We start from the raw sequence: 22,545 nt of genomic DNA on the forward strand, positions 1-22,545 counted from the left end.
ACATACACAAGAGATTTTTTTTAATGAATGTGATATTATAAACAAAAAGGCAAGATATGAAATCATTCATAGATTTCCTTACCTATATGAAAATAGGATGGAAAACAAAAATACCAATTTATTAGAGTCCAGTTACCTGGTCTTTTAAACATCTCTCTTGACTTTTTCTACTATGAGCATGGTTGCTTTCAGCAGTTCATCACGCAAGGCAGGGATTTTTATCTGTTTCTTAGAAATGTGCCTGATACAGAATAGAAGCCAAATAAATCCTTTGCTGAATGAGCTAATGGTTAATAGAAAATTGGTAGTTTTTGAATATGTGCACTTTGAATATTCAGTAAGCTTTTTCAGTTTAAAGTTTAGGAAGGTGAAACAGGCACTCTATGACCTTAGAAAATGAGGCATTTTTTCCCCTGAATGTGGAAATGAATCCTTTGGAAGTCAAAGTGAACTGATATTTAAAATCAGATTTTTAAAAACTCCTAATTACATTTGCTTCATAGATTCTTCAGTTCGAAGATATCTTGGCCAACACTGTCTACCGAGAGCAATTTCGAACGTACATGGAAAGGATGGACAAGAGAGCTCTAATTAGTTTTTGGGAGTCTGTGGAGTACTTAAAGAATGCTAACAAGGTAGGATATATAGGTCCAGAGGAATGTTAATCATTGGCTGATGAAAACTTGTGTTTTAGGCAGTGTATCTGTGTTTTTCAGTAAAGCGTAAGATAAGCTATACATTAAAATAATACTTTAAATCAGACATATTATTGGCATTATGTTCTAGCTCACAATGGTAAATAAAAATTAGATTTTATTTTTATAGAAAGTGCTTTTAAATGTGTAGTCAAGGAGAAAAGATTTATAGATGTACCCAGTTCCTGAATTTAATTTCAGGTAGTTTTTTGTAATTCATTATCAAAAGGCAAGTCTTACCCACTTTGCTATTATAAGTTTGGTTTTATCACCTGTACCTCATTCTCATAACCTTGTTATTTTTAATAATATTGCAATGTGCACACTTAACTGTCCTTTTATTTTAAATGATTGTGTTAAGGAAGACAAAAAATAATTCTTGATTACGGATGCCTGTTACAGAGGAAAGCCCAGTAATGAGCATTGTGTTTTGTGCTTGGCAAGTTCTCAATATATATTTAAGAATTAAGTTGAAGAATGTGAAATACATATCTGTGAATTTATACTAACAAACATATAATAATATATACAGCATATATAATATGTACATTCTGAGAGGCTTATTAAAATAAGCCCAAAGAGCACTACCTACATTAAATTACTTGTTTATACTTAATATGAATATTGCTAGAGTGTAACACCAACTTAGAAGAAACCATAAATCACAGCTGTGTTGGTTAAGGAACTAAATCCAGTCTTGTACTATTTTGAAATCTTAGGAATTTCTTTCAGTGTTAATTTATAAGCCACCAATGACCTCATTTTACTCAATATTGTACTAGCCAGCTTTGTTACATATTTTATCTACCAGACTTGACTACAAACTTGGATTTGGCTGCTATCAGAGGAATACTGTAAAGAGCAATCTAAAAAAATTTCCTAAACTATTAAAAACAAGTTGAAAAATGTCAGTACAGCAAGAAGGTATAGCTTCCTCAAATAACTCTATTTTGATCTAGCAACACTGATTAGGATGTAAAAGCTCCACGACGTTGTTTATGTTCGTTTGTAGTATTCACTAAGGCGCTTGTCTTTATTTTATTGCTGCTGTTAAAGACTTTGCATCATTCCTAGAGTTGTCTCTAGCAGAAATGCAAAGGTTCTATTAATCAGATGTAAGACATGTTTGTACATTCAAAGTAGGATGGCTGTGACCTAAGTCTAGTGTTTAAGACCAAGCTTGATTACAGTGTAGTAAGTCATCATTCTGAAGAATATGTCTCTTACTTCCACAATTATTATATTGACTTTCTTCTGGAGTAGGAAGTTGGCACGTCTATTTATATTAGATGGAAAAGTCAAATTGAATTTAGCTGATGAATTATATTCCTGTGAAACTGAGATTTATGAGAAGGGAATCCGCTGCAAGAAGAGAACTGTTCTCATTCTTTGTTTTTTCCTTTCAGCATTAAAAAGAATTTATATTTGTTAACTGTTTAGTGTAAAGTGTTCCTTTTAAGGGCTCAACTGGTGTTTTTTCAGGGTCTGATGCTCACCCCTTGGCCCTGAATGTGCCCACAAAGCTGCACACTCACCCCGCATTCCAGGTGTCTTCCTTCCACCTTTAAAATGCAGAGAATTTGGAAGAAAATAGTTTTTCTCAGAGATGGTATTTCATACTTTCTCTTTCCTTATCTTCCCATCTTTTCAGAATGAAATCCCGCAATTAGTTGGTGAAATTTACCAGAATTTCTTCGTGGAGAGCAAAGAAATATCAGTGGAAAAATCACTTTACAAAGAAATCCAGCAGTGTCTTGTGGGCAATAAAGGGATCGAAGTGTTCTGCAAAATCCAGGGAGACGTTTATGAGACCCTGAAGGATAGGTATTACCCTTCATTTATTGTCAGCGACCTGTATGAGAGACTGATGATGAAAGAGGAAGAAAAACATGTCTCACAGTTGGTTTCCAACAAGGATGAAGTGGTGAGTCTCATTTACCTTTCTGCTGCCTTTTGAGTGCTTACGCGTTGGACGTGACTAGGTGGGCGCAGACTGTGGGAGTCAGATAGGGTGTGCGCCTTCGTCTTGTAACATATAGGACTTCGAAGCACCTCACTGTTTCTGGTCGGTGCTTCTTTCTTTGTCCTTCTGACCGGCTGGGTACCGCTACCTAGCATTGAGTCAGAGACCTCCTTGCCCTGCCTGGGACACATGTGAGTTTGACGCCTGAAAAGTGAGGGCAGGACTCTTGGCGGGTGGGGGAGACATTTGCGACTTAGGCCAGGTAAGAGAATCAGTAGCTTGACAGTCTAGCCTGAGACCAGACAAAAAGGATGGGGAAAAGATGAGAGGCAGAGAATGTAGGAAGACCTGCAGGGAATATTTTGGAGTTTAAACACAATCAGGTGAAATTAAGATGTTTTGAAACAAATCTTGTCCAACCATACCTGAATTCTAATTTTCTTACAGTGTATTGGATCATTTTGGGTAGCCCAGTGGCCATCTCCCTTTCGCTATTAATGATTTATATAAGTTTGAAAGTTTTGAAAGTACAAAGAAAAAGTGTTTTAGAGTCACTTTACATAGAAAGATTGTAATTTATCTTGGATTCTCTCTTTCTGTCCACTTCACTGTGTCTCAAGCCCTGAGGAATCAGGTGCTTCTTCATGATAGTTTTAGAAGTGGATGTCTCTGAACTTCATTTAGACTTTTTAAAAAAAGTTCTCTTATGGATCTTTACATTTTCAGTGAACAGAACCACTAAACTAATTGGTCACTACTCATTGCATTTTATTTTTAGAATAGCACAGCTAAAACAAACTGGTCTTTATCTCTAGCTCAAAAATTAAAATGGTTGATGTGTAAATGTTGTAAACAGTTTATTCAGATTAGTAAAAACATGAGTATCCAACACATAAATTGAATAAAGACTTGAACTGCCCGTTGATACGATAGGTAATAAATTGTAAACAAACATGGAAAATGTCCGGCGTCACCTAGGATTCAAAGAAGGGTGACATGTGTCACTGACCTTTTGAAAGTTCCTATTCTTTGTTTTAGTACAGTCACTTTTAGAAATTTATCCTATGAAAATAATTAAAATGTAGGGGGGAGAAGGTTTATGCACTGTGGAGTTTATTTTAACACATCTGGGATGGCAAAAAAAGCAGAAATCAACCCACAGCAGGAGTAGCAATAGGAATGTGCCTCAGTTTATTATCAGTTCATAGAATACTCTGCAGCCATAGCAATTATAATTTTGGAGATTACAGTACCCTCAAATATGCAGCATTGTAGTAATATATTTTATGAGAAAGGCAGAATACCCTCTTGAATGTATAAAGGCATAGAATAATGTCATAATACATATACTCATGGACAAGAATTAGGGAGAATATATAAAAATGAAAACAGCCTGGTATTCTATGATTATTAATATTTTCCTTTGACTTTTTTTTCTTTACTGTTTGTTACAAGTAAGAAAAACTAGAAGAAAAAAATGTGGAAGAAAGTTAAGGAGTAAACGAACCAGAAGACAGTTCTCAGCAGTTCTTTCATGCTCTTGCTGCTCATGAATCTGATTACCAACATGCTGTTTGTTGGTAATCTATTCAGATTTTTCCCAAATTATGTAGTTCTTTATGAATCTTAAGTCACTTTCAAGTGCTAACCACCTAACTTGTAAAATAATCTACCTCTTGATTAGTAAAATACATCTTTAAAAGAAGGGCTGAGCAAAGTGTATGCTAAAAATACGTTCACTAGTGGGAATTTGGAAATTTTATTTTAAAAGCTCCTGGAGTTGGTGGTGGACAGGGAAGCCTGGCGTGCTACAGTCCACGGGGTTGCAAAGAGTCGGACACGACTGAGCGACTGAACTGAACTGATTTTAAAGAGACTCGCATGAATTTTTCATAATATCCTAGGAGACCAAAAGCAAGCAAGCCAGGTCTCAGGATTTTGGGGGCAGAGTTTAGGCACAGAACATCTGGGTTTAGTTGGAAAGATAACTCAGTTGCCTTCCCTTGTTCTGTGCAGGTTCCCATTTGGGAGATAGCAATATGAAATTTTTTTTCTCCTTTCTTTAGGCTATTAAATATTTCTTTTTTCACTGCAATTCCAAATACCAGTTACTTTGGTTCTAAATACTGTGATTTTTCACTTTGCTGAGAAAAAGCAGGCTGCTTTTAGGCTTTCTACTATGGTTCTTTCCTTAGTGGAATCCAGTGATTTGGAGTGGTATATTGTCATGCCCTAGAGCCTGTAGTGTAGGTAATACTGAGGGAAAATTCCATCTGTATGAGATACGGTGGTTCACGTGGCATTCTCCCCCAGGACTTGGGAGGTGAGGTCGGTGAGGAAGCTGTGGATGAAGGCTCCAGTCGGGTTAATGAGCAAGCCAGCTTTGCTGTAAACAAGCTACGAGAACTAAATGAGAAACTTGAGTATAAAAGGCAAGCTCTAAATTCTATTCAAAATGCGCCAAAACCCGACAAAAAGGTAACTCTTCCATTTTCAAGGTTGTCTGTAAAAGTTGCCATTTTTCTAATTTGATAGATAGAAATTCTTTAAGTTCCACTTTTTTTGTTTTTATGGGTTTTGGGGTTTTTTGCTTATAGTATAGAATTAGGGGGCATTTGTCTTTTACCTGTTACGGTCTGGTTTGTGTTCTCCATCCTGGGCTATAACTCTGACTTTTATTTGACTTGTCTGCAGTGCCTTTGGGAAAGGGGCTGAACTGCCCCTTGTGCCATAGTTATTTCTAGAAGTGAGTTAGCTAAGCAGGGACCATCTTAATTTTTTTTTTTTCTTTCAAACACTCCAAGCACAGCTTAGATCATCTCATAGAATTATGCAAGAAACAGATTGTTTGGGGACCCCCTGGCGGTCTAGTGGTTAAGACTTTGCTTCCAACGCAGGTTTGATCCCTGGTCAGGGAACTAAGATCCCATATGCCATGCTGTGCGGCGAGAAAGTGGGGTGGGGGAGGATTGTTTTGCTAGAAACCAACAGAATTTGAAAGTTAAAAAAAAATGTAAACAGCATCTCACCCAGGCAGTGGTGCGGTCTCTTGCTTTGTGTTCCTGCTTCTTGGGTCCGACAAGGAGGTTTCCCTTAATGTAGCTACGGCTGGCGCTCTTTGCTCTGCCAACCTGATCTCCTCTGGCACCTTCTGTATGTGCGTTCAGAAACCTCAGTGATGAGTAAGTGCAGGGCAGGATGAAGAACCAGAGTAAACAGAGAAACCTGCCCTGGTCGGGGTTGGGGGGGTCGCGGGGGGCACAAACATGCTGACGGTAGAACCAGAGATGAAACAATTACAGCCTGTGCTGATGATACAGTGCAGGACAAGCCTGCTGCAGGCTCCCTCAAGAAGGAACTGGTCCTTGTAGACTGCATGATCAGGAGAGTTTTGAGGCAAAGCTACTGGCTTCAAATGATAGAGTTGTGTAGGGTGTCTTCCCCTTGATCTGTGTCTTCCGTAATGTCTTTCTTTCTTTCTTTGTAGTTTTCATTGTAGGAATCTTTCACCTCCTTGCTAAAGTTAATTTCCTAAGTATTTTGTGATTTTTTTTTTATGCTATTGTAAATGGAACTGTTTTCTTAATTTCCTTTTTGGAGTATGCAGTGTCAGTATATAGAAACAAAGCTCACTTGTGTGTGTTGATTTGGTAATGTGCTACTTTCGTGAACTGCACAGTGTTTTAGATGGTTTTGTAACTCCCAGGATGTTTCCCCCTGTGACAGATTGTTTCTAAATTGAAAGAGGAGATAATTCTGATAGAGAAAGAACGCACAGACCTCCAGTTGCACATGGCGCGAACAGACTGGTGGTGTGAGAACCTGGGCTTGTGGAAAGCCTCCATCACCAGCGGAGAGGTAGGCCTGACTGCTTCCCTTCCCAGTTGATTACCTATTTGTTCCCAGAGTGTTAAATCTGACTTTATCAGATTAGATATTGTCCCAAAGAATTAGGGTTGGGAATCAAAAGCTCATGTTCATCCTTCTGGACTGCCCTCGTCCTGCCTGACTCGCTCCATATCTCCGTTCTCTTCCTGACCGGGAGCTGTTTGTCGGTTTGCCTGGTATAGATCTCGTCTCCCTCCCCTTGAGACAGAAGGTTGTCCTCATTCACAAATCGTAAGCAACTCTCAGATAGAAACAGTTGATGTCCTCAAATTACCAGTTTCCTTTTCTACCGAGGTTGGAAAAAAATGGGAAGCACTACTTGAAATTTGGAGATGAAAATTTTTTAGTGTATTTCTGATTGATCCATCCTGCTGATGTCAGTGGCTCAAACATCAGTAGCTCTAAGATCTTTAAAAATGAATATTTCCTTCTGAATTAGAAAATATTTTGCTCTTCTCTGAGGGACATGGGACAGTAGTTTTCAGAATATACCATATCCCTTTTTTTGAATGTAAAAATAATTTCATTTGAAGGAAAAATGCTTATATACATTTATATCATTAGTGTAAACTTCTTTTCCATCTAACTGTTGACACCTGGAGAAGAAAGTCAGGTCCACCCTACCTAGAGATTATCACCCTAAGCAGAGAAAGTCAATATCATATAATATCACTCGTGGAATCTGAGTTTAAAAAATGATATAAATGAATTTATTTATAAAACAGAAACAGACTCACAGATTTCGAAAACAAACTTATAGTTCAGTTCAGTCATTCAGTTGTGTCCGACTCTTTGCAACCCCATGGACCACAGCACGCCAGGCTTCCCTGTCCATCACCAACTCCCAGAGCTTGCTCAGACTCATGTCCATCGAATCGGTGATGCCATCCAGCCATATTATCCTCTGTTATCACCTTTTCCCCCTGCCCTCAATGTTTCCCAGCATCAGGGTCTTTTCCAGTGAGTCAGTTCTTCTCATCAGGTGGCCAAAGTGTCGGAGCTTCAGCTTCAGCATCAGTCCTTCCAATGAATATTCAGGACTGATTTCCTTTAGAATTAACTGGTTTGATCTTCTTGCAGTCCAAGGGACTCTAAGAGTCTTCTCCAACACCACAGTTCAAAAGCATCAAACTTACTGTTACCAAAGGGGAAAGTGTAGGGTGGTGGAGGTATAAATTAGGAGGTTACAATTATCTCACACACACACACACACACACGTGCCCACACACACACACACCCTGTCACTCACACACACACACACTTGTGCCCCCACACACATACACACACACACACACACACATACACACACACTTGTGCCCACATACACGTATACTCACAGACACACAGGCACACACACACACACTACTGATCCTCAGTGTGACTGTTGGTCTCCATCATTGTTTCATATGTCTGGACCAGTACTCAACTCCTGAGATTTTCAAGGGCCCATCTGCCCAACTTATCTGTGTCCATCCCTGCTTTTCCCATCATCAGTGGCCTGACACTCTTTCTTGGGGAAAGGCTTAGAATTCACAATCTGAAATTCACTTCCTGTTTAGGAAGCAAAACCGTGCACGTTCTCCAGGTGCCGGCCTGAAAGCCACGCCATGTGAGCGCTTACCCAGCGCCGTCCGTGTGCCTTTGGTGCTCACTGTCCTCCCATTAAGGTGCAGGCCAGGTGCCTTTGTTGAGGGGAGGGGGACAGCGGGTCAGGTGAGGTTGCCCAGAGCCTGGAACACCGTGAGAAACGCTCACTGCTGATGGAATCACCTTTGGTGTAGAAGTCTAGGAAGGGGCACTCAGGGCACGTGGTGTCAAAAGGTATGAAAGAGGAGCCCCTGGGGGTGGGGTACAAACCGATTCTCTTGCGTCCTCAGCTTTGCCCAGAGCTGCCTCTGGCATTTCACAGTTGCTTATAATTGTCTTCCAAAGGCAGATACTGAGGAGGGGAGGGAAGGAGGAAAAACCCTCACAAGGCCCTTTGCCCTGGTCATCAGTTGTTACTCAGGAGCTTGCTGTGACCTTGGTCCCTGGAAAGTTAACGGCAGTGGACACAGAGGGGTCGTCTGACCGCCCAGCATCCGCGAAGCAGGCCCCCGTGGGAATGGTGGGGGGGGTGTTCCCCTCTGGATTTCTGAGCCAGGCGAGGCTCCGCGAGCTGTGCCCCCGGGACAGCTGTGGGCTGTGTGTGCCCCACCCCCTGCCTCCCATGAGGGACGGTGGTCCTCCTGCCCGGTGCGGCTCCGCTGGTGCTCAGCAGAATGGCGTCCCTTTGCTTTGCTCTTCTGTTTACTCTTTGTCTCTAATTCGGTTCATGACGCTAATTCAAGCTTCAGTTCAGCATATTTTCTTTTTGTTTCTTCTCTTATCCATTTACGTTAGGAGCAATGGTGGCCTTTTCTGAATTATGACAGGGTGTGTGTGTGAGTGCCTAAGAGCTGTCTTCAGTTGGGAGGTAGAGGAAATCATGTCTCCCAACATGAAATTTCATGAAAACAGAAACCACGGTGTGTGGAGTCCTGTGTTAAACTGGGGAAGCCTCCCATCCTTCTCTGAGAGAGGTTTTGCTCTCTCACACCTGTCTGCTTACTGTTAATTTGCTTTTTCAAGGAAACGCAGTTAGGATGTTGTGTTCACTGGGCTAGTTTTCTTTTGCTGCGGAGCAAATTTTCTCGCATTTCATGGCTCAAAACACCACCCATTTCTTAGCTCACAATTCTGCAGGTTGAGAGTCCAGCTATGTGATTGGGTTCTCTGCTTGCTATATCGTAAGGCTGAAGTCAGATTGCTAGCCAGACTAAGTTCCTGTCTGGAGAATCCGGGGGAAGTCTACCTCCAAGTTCATTCAGGTTCTTGGCAGAATCTGGTTCCCAGTGGGGCTGAGTTCTCTGTTCTCCTGCTATCAGCCTGGCATTGTTCTCAGGTCCTAGAGATACTCCGGATCTGTCTGCGTGGCCCAGTCCATCTTTCTGCCTGCACCGCATGTCAGATCCTTCTTGTGCTTCCTCTGATTCTTTTTCTACTCACCAAAGAAATCCCTATGCTTCTGCAAGGGCCCCTGAGGTTAGGATAGACCCGGTTTCAGGTGGGCTGTGCCCTCTGAGGTAGCCTAAAGCCAGAGCAGAGCCCGTCCTTTTCAAGTCCTGGGGACGATGCGGGACCTGCACGCCCGGGAGAGGGCGCCTGGAGGGGTGCTGGGGATCCTGCCTGCCTTGTCTGCTCACCGTGCTCTTTCTTGCTGTTGCGTTTATCCGTTTCTCCAAGGTCACAGAAGAGAACGGCGAGCAAATGCCCTGTTACTTTGTAACGGTAAGCTTACAGGAAGTTGGAGGAGTTGAAACCAAGAACTGGACAGTCCCCAGGAGGCTCAGTGAGTTTCAGAATTTACACCGGAGACTTAGTGAGGTATGAACGCTTGGGGCACAGGCTTAGAATTACTGAGCGAGAAGAGATCTCGGCCCATTTCTGTTTTAATGACACAGGGAAACTGGTCCCTCTTTCCCCTTTGCTGTTGACACTGGCACAGTGGTATTTTCAGCCTGATGGCTGGAAATTTACCTGTAGGTCAACCATCTAGTCTAGTCGGAGTCCTTGAATACACAGATCGCTGTCTGACTTCCGTTGAATCCAACAGAACCCCAGAGCTGGAGGACAGCTGAGGGTATCTCTGGCCAGTGGTTTCAAAGCTGCTGGTTGTGACTCGTTAGAGGATAAAGGGATCTGTTCGGGGTCGCAGCAGTAGAGGGTAGAACATATTGCATTGCATCACACAAAGGAGTCGAGTCTGTGAAGTGCGGTGTTGGAAGGCACAGGCTCTGGGGCCAGGTTGCCGGAGTTTGCCTCCAGTTTGGATCCTCGCTTCCCCGGTCACCAGCTTGTGACTGGCCCTGCCACTCCGTCTGTTTCTGCCTCTCTGCCCTCATCAGTGGGCACAGATACTAACAGTGTCTTCTCACCCGCCTCCCAGAGCTGTCATGAGAATGAAAGGAGCAACCACGCACAAAGCGTTTAGAAGAATGTGCTACACATAGCAAACATTATTTGTTTTTATTAGTAGTAATTACAGTCAGAGTGGGCTTTCCTGGTGACTCAGTGGTAACGAATCCACCTGCCAGTGTAGGAGACTTGGGTTCCATCCCTGGGTCGGAACAATTCGCTGGAGGAGGAAATGGCAGCCCACTCCAGTATTCTTGCCTGGGAAATCGTATGGACAGAGGAGCCTGGTGGGCTACCATCTGTGGAGTCATGAAGAGTCAGATACGACTGAGCAATTAAACACACGCATAGCTGTTACACACACCAGACTTCTTGTACAGTGTCTGGCAGGACACAGGATTTAATCCACAAAGAAAAGCCTGTTGTTATTATTTATTAACATCCATTATTATTATTATTAATATATTTACATTCTGCACTTTGCCCCTGTAAAGCTGGTTCTTCCCATGCTCTACTTTTGTTAACTGTGATAACGTTTTACAGATGTGTTGTAAACAAAACACATTCCAAGAGAAAAACTCTTGCCGTGAGTCAGTTGTCCATACCCAGAACTCTGTGCTGTGTGCAGACCCATCTTCCCAGCCTGGCTCCAAGATTTCCAGCTTCCAGGCACTTGTCAGTCTAGGGATGAGTCTTAGCTTTTCTCGTCACGTGTCCTGTTCCTCCATATTCTTTGAGCCTGGTTAGAACAGGTAGGTTTTCAAGGTGTTCAGTCTCAGAGGAAATGAATACAAGATGAAGTTACTTGGTTTGTTCTTATTAAAAATCTAAAGTAAATTTTTAAAGATTTAAATGTAATTTTGCAATAACTAATATTTATTTCTTTTCTCTCACAGTGTTTCCCTTCTTTAAAAAAAGTCCAGTTGCCTTCTCTTAGCAAGCTGCCTTTCAAATCTATAGATCAAAAGTTTATGGAAAAGTCAAAGAATCAATTAAATAAGTTTTTACAGGTAAGCCACTGAAAACTTTTTGGATATGGAAGGAAACATTAGTAACTTGGGGTTAAACTGACTCCATTCTAATTGTTGGCCTGTTCACCTTCTATTCTCACACATCATGCCAGATCCTCAAAATACCTTTGGTTTGGGGTTTGGGGTATTTGGGTTTTTTTTCTTCTTTGTTTTTATTATTTGTGTGTGTGTGTGTGTGTGTGTGTGTGTGTGTTTGTAGTTAAACTATTGTTGTTGTTGTTCAGTCGCTAAGTCCTGTCCAACTCTTTGTGACTCCATGGACTGCATGCAGCACGCCAGGCTTCCCTGTCCTTCATCTCCCAGAGTCCACCCAAACTCATGTCCATCGAGTCAGTGATGCCATCCAACCCTGTCATCCTCTGTCGTCCCATTCTTTTGCGTTCAGTCTTTATCAGCATCAGGGTCTTTTCCAGTGAATCAGCTCTTCACATCAGGTGGCTAAAGTATTGGAGCTTCAGCATCAGTCCTTCCAATGAATATTCAGGTTGATTTCCTTTAGGATTTTCTGGTTTGATCTCCCTGCAGTCCAAGGGACTCTCAAGTGTCTTCTCTAGCACAATTTGAAAGCAGCAATTCTTTGGCGGTGCTCTGCCTTCTTTACAGCTCTCACATCTATACATGACTTCTGGAAAAACCGTAGCTTTTGGTTCTATGGACCTTTGTTGGCAAAGTGATACCTCTGCTTTTTAATACGCTAAGTTTGTTACAGCTTTTCTTCCAAGGAGCAAGTGTCCTTGCTTAATGTATCCTTAAATTAAGCAAGTGTCCTTAATTTCATGGCTGCAGGTCACCATCTGCAGTGGTTTTGGAGCCCAGGAAAATAAAATCTGTCACTGTTTCCACTTTTTTCCCATCTGTTTGTCATGAAGTGATGGGACCTGATGTATAGATAGAGAATATGCCGATACCATATGTAAGGCTTTCTCCAGTTTTGTAGCTGGACACAACCTTGTAACTAGCATCCAGTCCCAGAAACAGGGTGTCTTCTGTCCCACCAGCATCACCACAGGGGACCAGAGTCGTGACTCCCAACCGCGTGGTTATAGCAGGTTTTGAACTGCACATGAATGAAGGTTGTAGACCCGCTTCTGTGTGACTCCTTTCACTCAGGGTGGTGGTCCCGAACTTCTTCATTGCAGACCATCTTTGATTTCCTTTTCCTTCTTGTTTTCATTCGTCCTTTTGCTGATGGGCGTTCAGAGAGTTTGCAGCCAGAGGCTGTGCAGGGGAGCGAAGCTGAAGCTGCCACTGCTGGTCTTTGGTGAATATCTGCTGGGGGGTTCCCTGGAGATTGGGGGTTTTCCTTTCTCCTCAGTAGTCAAAGCAGTTTGTACACTCTCATCAGCAGCATGCAGGGTTCTGGTCGCTCCACACTGGACCGTTTTCTTTTGTGAAGTTAAAATTGTGTCTGGTTTTCTGTCGTGTCACCTGTCTTCTCCATATCGCTTTGCAGGAGTTGGGTGTGTGGTTTGGATGTAAGTCTCTTGTGTAAGCCTGTGCTGTGGATTTCTTCTCTCTTTCTGTGGGTCGCCTTTTCAGTCTCTTAATGAGTTCTTTTAATGAGCATAATTCTCAATTTTAGTCCAATCTATCCTTTTTTTTTTTTTTTCCTTTTTTGTGCTTAATGCTTTTTGAGCTCTTTGCCTACTGTATGGTCCTAAAGATAGTCTCCTGATTTCCTTAAACACTTGTTTTCCTTCAGTCTATGTTTAGAGAATAAGACCGGACAAAGCTATGCTGTCTCCAGTAGCAACCACTATTTATTTTTTCCTTAGCTGGGGCCTCTGTCTTCAGACTATAATTAAGTCACTCACACCGTGGGCCCCCGAGTCCTAGTTCTCAGGGGCAGGGGGCATGAACCTTTGCCTCATAAAACACTGTTTGCCAATGAAGAAGTAGCTGGAAGTCCTGGGACTTCACAGATGTTGCAGCGCAACATCTCTCAGCAGAGGCTATATTAAAATATATTCAGTTGAATCAGGTGTACGGATCATAGTTAAATTAGGTGAATTTTAGCTAGAGTTCCCTTACAGGTGCCAGTCAGTTTCTGCTTTTCTCTCATATATTCATTTCTCTCTAAAGATACATGTATGTGTTGTTATAAATATATAAATTTGTGTGTGTGCGTGTGTCCATCAGGAAATAAAATAGTTGCAGCTTTGAAAAACTTTCCGAGTTTAATTATGGCAGAAGTGGGATAGAGAATCATTTATGTTTAAGTGGTCTTACAGAAATATTACTATCTTGTTGCTGATTCAGAATGTGCTGCTGCTGCTGGTAAGTCACTTCAGTCGTGTCCAACTCTGTGCGACCCCATAGACGGCAGCCCACCAGGCTCCCCCGTCCCTGGGATTCTCCAGGAGAGAACACTGGAGTGGGTTGTCATTTCCTTCTCCAGTGCATGAAAGTGAAAAGTGAAAGTGAAGTTGCTCTTAGTGGCCCCATGGACTGCAGCCTACCAGCCTCCTCCGAAATACTAAACCCACTCAAGCATCGTACCTGATTAAATCATTCAGACAAATTTAAGGTCTTGTTTGTGAAACGAATCTGCATTATTCACAGTTCCAGGTTGTGAAGTCCTTCGTGTGTGGCTCTGGGACCCTCCAGCTGACACTTGCATTTCCTTGCAGCCTCTGCTGTTGGGGGAGGGAGGGTCTCTGGGAAGGGAGGGTTGTTCGGTGCTGCCAGCCTTTCAGCCGCCTTTCCAGCTGTACTTCAGAGACCAGGGCACCCTTGCACTTCTGGGGATGTGGAGAGGGGCCAGGCTTGCCCCACTTGGGTTGCTGGTGATGGAAATAGGGTCGTGGTTCCTGCCCTGGTGCCAAGAGGAGCATGTGCTCTGCGCTGCCACTAGGTGGCGCGGGTGAGGCTGGGGGCGGTACCACCTACCTGAACAGGTCCAACAGCTTCCCAAGGAGCAGCTTGTCTTCCGATCAGGAGGACTGTAAGTCAGGAAGTAACTGTTTAAACTGTTTTTCGTTTCCTCAAAGACTTTATTTGAAAGTGCTCACTGTTTGATATATTTAGGTAGGTTACACAGCCGACTGAAGTTTCATAATGTCATCCCATAAATGGGAAAAGCAAAATGCAAAAGGTTTAGTCTGAAAGGCAGATATTATTAGGTCCACAGGACCTTCTAGAAAAGAGGATTTCCACTGAGTGTGTGTTCATGTGAATATTTATATATGGGTCTCTGTCGAGGCAAACTAATAACAGATATTTAGTAATCTAGCTGATTGTTCCTCACACACTACTCCAGCCGTTCCCCCGACTATGCTGCAGCTGCTTCTGGGGGTGACCCTGCTATCTGCTCTTCCCAGAATGCCTTGTACACTTGTCCCCTCCTATCCACAGCCCTCCTCCACTCTCCGCCACATGCAACGACATGCTCTGAGCCCTCGAGGGGAAGGATTGGGACTGGAATTCTGTTCTCAGCATTAAAATGTGATAAAATCCCAATTATACCTTCCCCCATGGACATAGTCTTTGAGAACATGTCTAACTTTTCATACATAATTAATTTGTTTATTTAACTTCATAATAGAATATAACTCAGTCCAAACATTTGACGCGTCCTGAATCATTTCCACGTTTATGACTGTTGTATTATTTGAGGCTTACCACTAGTTACCCGTTCCATGACTTTATGAAAGAGTGTCAGAGTGTAGATTAGCCAGGAAATCAGGGTGGAAGGAGAATACCTTACTCCTGCTCATCCACGCTCACGTACCGCTGAGCATTTAAGGCTCTGTGAAAGGAATAAATGCTCAGGGGCCGGGAAGGCAGTAGTGAGTCCAGCGGCCCGTGCCCGCAGTCTCCTTCCCACGCCTGAGGCAGAACCTGCAGCCTCAGGCCAGTCTTCTGCAGGACACAGGGAGCTGACCACCGCTGGAATGTGGGGGGCCGGGGGCAGGGTGCCCCAGGACCCCAGTCCCCAGTGTGGCAGTATTAGGCATTCTCAGAGGGGCTTTTCTAGGGAGGGTCATAGGGTTTATCAGATGTCAGCTTGCATCTGAACAAAGATAACGCAAATCTCATGGGGCAGCTTCTCTCTTCTCTCCCAGCAGAGAGGGTTCTGCCCTTAGAACCCGAGTTCCATCCCCCAGGGGGTCACCCCATCCATGGGACAGGATTTCTTACTGGTTTGTTGATCCCGCAACCAGGAGCACCTGCTTAGCACAGAAATGAACCTGACGATGTCCTCCTTTCCTCTCTCCTAAGGCCAGACAAACACGTAGAGAACTTGAAGGAAATTTCCACTTTAGGGGCCAATAAAAAGTTACATAATCATGTAAGCACGCACCACCTGGGGAATGTGGCAGCCCAGGGACAGAAAGCTGCCGCCTGGCAGGCAGTTACCACCTTGTGGCAGCACAGAGCTCTTTGCTCAGCTTATGTGCAAAGTCCACAGGTAGCCATGAAACAGTGATTGAGTGAGATCCTGGTGTGCTGTGCGAATACGTACCTTGTTCCAACACAGACAAGCGACAGTTAAGTTGACTTTGAAAGGTGGTGGCCCCTGGATCTGCAGGCGGTTTGCAAAGCGAGACTTTTCTGTTGCCCCAAGCTGTGAGTTCTCTTGTGGGCCAGCATCTCCCACCAGCAGAATGGTCAGGGAGTTCCAGTCAACCTACCCAGAGTTGCTTGCCATTGAGATTCAGTGAGAATTGGGCTAATGCATTTTCTTTCCGGGGGAAAGGATAATGGCTTTAGGTTCAGAATCGCGAGGGAAGTACACTTCCTGAGACAGGCAGCTCTTCATCTTGATGTCGGGGGTTCCTAGTGCACGGACGTGTTCCTACCATGCAGGAAGAATTAATCCTCTTTCTCCCACAGAATCTGCTTTCGGATGAAAGACTGTGTCAGAGTGAAGCACTTTATGCCTTTTTGAGCCCTTCTCCTGACTACCTCAAGGTTATTGACGTGCAGGGGAAAAAAGCCAGTTTTTCATTAGCCTCATTTTTGGAAAGACTCCCTCGAGACTTCTTTTCCCATCAGGAGGTGAGCTGTCTAAAGCTTGTATGTCTTTGAAACGTATTTAAGCAAACACCTTCTTGCAGGCTGTGTGAAGTAGCAGGTGTTTGTGGCAGGCCTGCTGCACGTGGGGAGAAAGCAACCCCCTTGAGTTACCATTGCAGTCGTATTGGGGGACAGGATGGGTAAGCAGGTAGGTAGGTGGAATGCGGCAGAAGTTCTGAGGGAGCCCCTCTATGGAAGGCCACCTGGCCATTCCCTGGGATGGGGACCTTCACTATGGAGGAGTTGGAGCTGATAATGAGGTTCAGGAGACAAGGCTGTATGAGGGGACAACCAGCAGGTCTTGGACTGGGGGACGGCTCCAGGAAGGGGGCTGATGAGGCAGAGGGTAGAAGGAGGGGCAAGGCTGTGCCAGGCTGTGGGGTTCAAGCTTTATTCTCAGGGGATGGAAAGCCATGGCGTGTTGTGAAGCAAGATGAACCTGGCAGTGATGTTAGTGGGTTGAAGGAGTGAATAGGGGGAGACAGCGGACATGGGCGATCTCATAACCGGGCTTCAGGCTTCCCTCCTGCGGGCTCCTTACTTGGGCTGTGGCCCTCACCTGGCTCTCCAGCAAATCACGCGAGCCCGTCTCTGAAATCTGCCATCTCTGTAGTTCAATGAGAGACCCCTCTGCCTCTGCACCGGAATTGGTTTAATGAGTTCGGACAGAAGGCAGTGACCGCAGAAGGAGCGTCCGCTGCATTGGGAGCTGGAGCAGAGCCCACAGGATCCCGTGCCCCTCCCTCCTGAGCAGCTCCCTGTCTCTCTCCTTCCCGGCCATACGTGCTGTGTCTGGCCTGACTTTCCCCCTCACCTCTGCCACCTGTTTATCCCTGAACCTCTTGTCATGTACCCTGTGGCCCAGTTACTACAGAAATCTGCCCTCTGAAGGGGAGGCCTCCTTGGTCTGTGGCTCCTCCCTGCTCTCCGCAGCCTCTGGTGGTGGGAGGACTCCTGCTCTGCGACTTCCCGGCCGCTCCTCTGCTATCCAACCCCGAAGCCCTGGTCCACAGTGCCAGCTGCTCCCTCTGCAGACAGCAGAGTGGACTTCCTCGGCTGTCATCTTCTGGCTGACGTCTGCACCCCTGCCTCCGCTCTGTACCCCGCTACAGAAACAGCCACGTGTCTCCTGGTCACCCCCGCACAGAGCTCAGGGCCTCTCAAAGTCCAGAGCCGCCTCATACTCGTTTGCACTGGCCTGGTGCCTGGCATATAATGAGTTTTCAACTGAAGATTGCTGATATGGAGATCAGGAAATGAGACCAGCTGAAATACAGAATAACAGCTTGATTCAGAGCCTTAAAAATAAATTACTTTAAATGATACATGCCTGTAAAACACAGTGAATTTAAAATCACTTAAGCTGAAAAGCCTTTTAAAACCCCGAATGGTTAGACAGCTATTTTGTCACCTGCGAATTCACTCCTCATTAATGCAGTGACAGAGGCTTTTCAGAATTGTTTCAGAGCTTGAGTAAGGCCTTGGGATCAAGGTTTTCCCTGGGGTTAGATACACTTTGACCTTTCTGGAAAAGGCCTAGAGTTCTGCATGTAGGGAAGTGGAAGGACCGTGTGAGGCTGAACCTTGACGTCATTCAGAACTGACACTGCAAGAGGGATGGTGCCTGCATCTGTCTTGGGTGAGTGACCTGCTTTCTGTGACTTTTCTGTTCCCCCAGGAGGAGGCAGAGGAGGACAGTGACCTATCAGATTATGGTGATGATGCGGATGGAAGGAAGGATGCCTTGGCTGAACCCTGTTTCATGTTGATTGGGGAGATTTTTGAGCTTCGAGGAAGTAAGCCTCTTTGTTACGATTCAGTCGTGTTTTCAGGTTGGGTGGCTATACACACATGGACACACGTATATTTAACATCCCTTTGTTCCTGAAGCAGACTTGTATCTATATCCATCCAGCAGATACTTTCACAGGCCAGCCAGACACCAAGGTCGACTCTTAGGACAGGTATCATCTCTGTGCTCCTGGAATGCAGGGTCCTGATTTACCCTGCCCGCTGTTCCTCTGAATATAGAAAGCTTTGAATTTGAAAGAAATAGAATTTGAATATAGAAAGAATTGAATTCAAAGCTGGAATGCTTTGAATTTCTTTTCATGGGACTTAGCACAGCCTCATGACTTTATCGCCAAAAGGTATACAAAAATTGATTTTGCGCAGCAGGGGAAGAGCCACTTGTTGAAGGTATGTGGCCAGGGATGCACGGTGGCCAACGGTGCTTTCAGCCACCTCTCTGCCCCAGAGCAGTGGTCATCCACAGAGGCGTGGGGGACTTCTGTCCCTGGGGACACTGGGCATGTCTGGAGACATTCGTGGCTGTCACAGCCTGTGGGGTGGCGCCTCAGGCATCTTCTGGGTGGAGGCCAGGGCTGCTGCATGTACACCCCCAGCGCCCTGGGCAGCCCCACCACACAGGGTTCTCCTGACCCTAGTGACAGCAGTGCCATGTTGAGAACTCCTCCCCTGACGGCCCCCATCGAGAGGATCAGGAGACTGTTCTGCTCAGACCTGCACGGGTGCCTCTGTCCCAGAGCAGCACTGGGTCAAAGGTCAGACTGCACTGCTCGGCTCTTGTCTCGATTCCTGAGTGGGACCCTCTGCCCACGCTCACCTTGCACAGCCCCCAGCTCTGAGTCATGAGGCCAGCATACTCAGGCACACCCGGAGCCTCAGGTACTAGCTAGAGATGCAGCAGGTGCCTAAAGGCACACCTGAGTGCCTAGAAGAGGAAGCACATGGGGGGAGCCAGGTTTCACAAGGCACAGTCATGCCACTAGCCAGTATGTGTTGCCCTGAGAGTGTCCTGGCCTCTGTCCCCTTGGATGAGCATTTCTTCCCTTGGGGCAAAGAGTGCTGAGAGTTGGTCCTAGGCTGTGTGTAGCTTCTTACTTATATACCCCTTAACATGCCACTTAAAGAATTCTGTGCAGATGAAGAAACTTTCAAGGGCTGTTATAAGCTTGAGCACATCTTTTTTGTCTTTTAATCCTCGGTGTCTGTTATAATGCCTCATCCGTGATCCATAGTAGGTGATTAAGAAAATGCTTGGGTAGATAAATGAATAGGCAAGAAAATTTTTGGTGCTGGGCTTGCTTTGGTCATTTAAGTTTTTCTTTCTCTACTGTGTGTGTTAGTCACTCAGTTGTGTCTGACCCTTTGGGACCCCATGGACTATATAGCCCACCAGGTTCCTCTGTCCATGAATTCTCCAGGCAAGAATACTAGAGTGGACTGTCATGCCCTTCTCCAGGGGATCTTCCTGACCCAGGGATCAAACCTGGATCTCCTGTACAGCAGGCAGATTCTCTACTGACTGAGCCACTAGAGCAGCTCAGTGGTTTCTTTCTTCCTCTAAACCAAATCTAAAATAATCAGCAAACACTTTAGGAACTTAGGTTTTAGCGATAACTCCCTAAGGGAAACAAAAACATCTCAGAGATACAATCTTCCTTCACTATAAGGGTTTATATTTACCTTTATAAGTTATATTTACACTATCAGGGTTCCCAAAATGTAATTCACATTGAGCAACAGACACAATTAAATTCTAAACTCTAGGCAGAGGTTTATATATAAGGATGTTCATTTGAGCATAATTTTAATAAAAATTTGGAACTAAGTCAAACTTCAGAAACAGGTGGTAGTTAAATTAAGAACTATCCACACGATGGAGTATTGTCTAAGTCTGAAGGATCCTTTCAGATGAAAAGCTATACCTGGTCTGTATTTTAGACACTTTGAGATGTTTGCTAATGTTTGTATAGGCAGAAAAAACCTCTCCTCCACCCACCGAGAGTCTGACTCTTTCTCAGTGAAATCTGGTCTGTTAAACCATGACTCCTCCAGAGCTGGTAACAGTGAGAAAGCACCGTCTTCACCTTTGGTCAGTGTGTTCTCTCTGCCACAGGGAGACTGAGAGAGAGGAGGACGTGTCAGAGGCAGTCAGGCCAGGAGTCGGGCCCCAAGTCCTGTCTCTGCAGCGTGCACTTCCTCCTCATTCCTGCTCAGAAGAATGTTTGCTTTTGCTAGTGACATTTCAGAGGGCAATAAATAGAACATCATCGATAATGAGATGTGATTTGTTTGCCATCAGCTAAGTCCTAGTGTTGTTGCAGCTGCCTTGCGGCTTTAAAGGGATGAGTCCTTGGAAGGAATAATGGGTTTGTGTGTGTGTGTTGGGGGACTAGAGAAGGTTAGGAAAACACACCAGAGTCAAGGGAATTGGTAGCAGGAGAGAATTTGTAGCAGAGCTCTAGTTCAGTTTATGAAAAGGGACCAGAAATACAGCTGTTCTAAACATTTATGACCAGGCACTCGGGTGTCAGGCATTCTTCCTGGAGCTGCTCGTGTCCTAGACCCTCTCTGGGTGTGGCCACCTCTCTGCTGCCCTAGAAGGTGCACAGCAGTGATCCTCCCCAACAGACATATGCCTCCCAGGTGCTCTGAATTCCATCAAACATGAAGGGCACTTCTGAGGCATGGTTCTGATTCCAGGACAGGACTCTTGCTTGAAGGATTGACACTACTGCACCTGGACACATTTTAAAAGTTAGAAATGACTTGAGAATGTTTTCAAGCCTAGTTCCAAGTCTGTGTTAACTGCTGTTGATATTTGTACAGAGGTGTTTGTGAATTTACTCCTTTTTTTTCTTACTGGTGCTGGAGACCTGAACTCCTGGCTCCATCATAGCCAAGCCGTGTGTCAGGAGCTAAACATTTCAGTGCACAGAGGTGAATATATAAAGGGAATATTTGGGTTTGATTCTAATTTGCAGATCAAAAATATCCTCACAGCATTTCCTTGCCTTCTTTTGGTTTATATTCATATTCTACACTTAAAGCAATGTGTCTCCTAATCTAATGCTAATAGGTAAGAGTTTAGGTCTGTAGGAAGGACCCTTCACAAAACTCTGACACGAAATATTGATGTGACTCTTTGAGCAAAAAAAAAAAAAAAAGTCTGTGTTAACACTGCCCTTTCCCAGGTGAGGCGCCGGAGGCTGGGAGGAGGGGATGGCGGCCGCCTGCTCCAGGCAGTGGCGCAGCTGCGCCGGGTCCATGGCTCACTCGGGATCCTGGGTCTTCCCAGTTCCCCTTTCTTCCCCCACATATATAAAGCCCTTGGTCTACACAGCAGTATTCAAAGGGAGCAGTTAGACCCAGCAGTTCATTAATATTTCAAAATATTTATCAACATTTGACTACAGATGCTTCTCATTCACAGCACTGTTAGAACATTGGCTTTAAGAAGCCAGACAGAAATCTTCTGTCTGGGTTTGCACCGTCCACTAGTTGGAAACAAGATATCAGCAGCCCAAGGACTCATGAAGTTTTTAGTTCCACTTGCTAGCTCATTTGTTGTTAGGCATTGAAAAGCTGTAAAACAAACAAACAAACAAAAAACCTGTAGGTTTCATCAGTTGCTAAGCAGCAAATGAAAGCTTATTAGAATTCTCCTGGGTAGAGAAGTTTACTAACCTAGACACAAATCCTGGAGCTCATCGCCCCTGACTTGGTGTCAGGACTCAGGTTGAATGACATGGTGAGATTTATGCTTTGTGCTGCTGTGAAGACGTCATGACTGTGATCGCCCGTGGTGATGCTTTCCCTCTGATTTGTATTTCAGTGTTTAAATGGGTGAGAAGAACGTTGATTGCTCTCGTTCAGGTCACTTTTGGAAGAACCATCAACAAGTAAGTTGCATGAAGTTAGTATTTGAATTCATGCCCTACCTTTTGCCTCAACAGTCAGATTGCCTCCACAAATGAAGGTCTCTTAGTTTCTCTCTGTATTTCTGATATGATTCTAAGACTGGAGAGGGAAGCAAATTTCTGCAAGAATCTCTCCCCCAGAACACACGGTGCACCAGATGACAAGCTGGTGCATGCTCCCGCTGTCTGGCTGGTGAGGGTCGGAAGACTGTCCTGTGAAGTTCTCTGTTGACCCTGATGACTCACATACTCCCGCTGTCTGGCTGATGAGGGTCAGAAGACTGTTC

The 22,545-nt window shown here is 44.6% G+C and overlaps 1 protein-coding gene and 1 long non-coding RNA gene across 6 annotated transcripts in view; one reads left to right on the forward strand and one right to left on the reverse strand.

Moving 5' to 3' along the window:
* The window catches only part of SNX25 (sorting nexin 25), a 97,926-nt gene that overhangs the window by 70,983 nt on the left and 4,398 nt on the right, over positions 1–22,545 (forward strand). For 3 of the 5 annotated variants that reach the window (XM_060407059.1, XM_027962727.2, XM_060407058.1), the window contains exons 8-16: positions 504–635; positions 2,347–2,619; positions 4,972–5,136; positions 6,385–6,516; positions 9,811–9,951; positions 11,379–11,492; positions 16,350–16,514; positions 18,211–18,328; positions 22,174–22,240. In XM_060407059.1, the coding sequence (XP_060263042.1) occupies positions 504–635; positions 2,347–2,619; positions 4,972–5,136; positions 6,385–6,516; positions 9,811–9,951; positions 11,379–11,492; positions 16,350–16,514; positions 18,211–18,328; positions 22,174–22,240 (1,307 nt within the window). The remainder of the gene's footprint in view (positions 1–503; positions 636–2,346; positions 2,620–4,971; positions 5,137–6,384; positions 6,517–9,810; positions 9,952–11,378; positions 11,493–16,349; positions 16,515–18,210; positions 18,329–22,173; positions 22,241–22,545) is intronic. The other 2 variants (XM_027962729.2, XM_027962728.2) reach the window with 2 other exon arrangements.
* Positions 10,575–15,810, reverse strand: LOC132658702 (uncharacterized). Its single transcript, XR_009598642.1, has 3 exons — positions 15,654–15,810; positions 14,403–15,261; positions 10,575–11,256 (listed from the first exon to the last, which is right to left on the reverse strand). It is a non-coding gene; the product is annotated as an uncharacterized LOC132658702 (long non-coding RNA).

This window comes from Ovis aries, chromosome 26, assembly GCF_016772045.2.
Source record: "Ovis aries strain OAR_USU_Benz2616 breed Rambouillet chromosome 26, ARS-UI_Ramb_v3.0, whole genome shotgun sequence".
NCBI classification, from domain to species: Eukaryota; Metazoa; Chordata; class Mammalia; order Artiodactyla; family Bovidae; genus Ovis; species Ovis aries.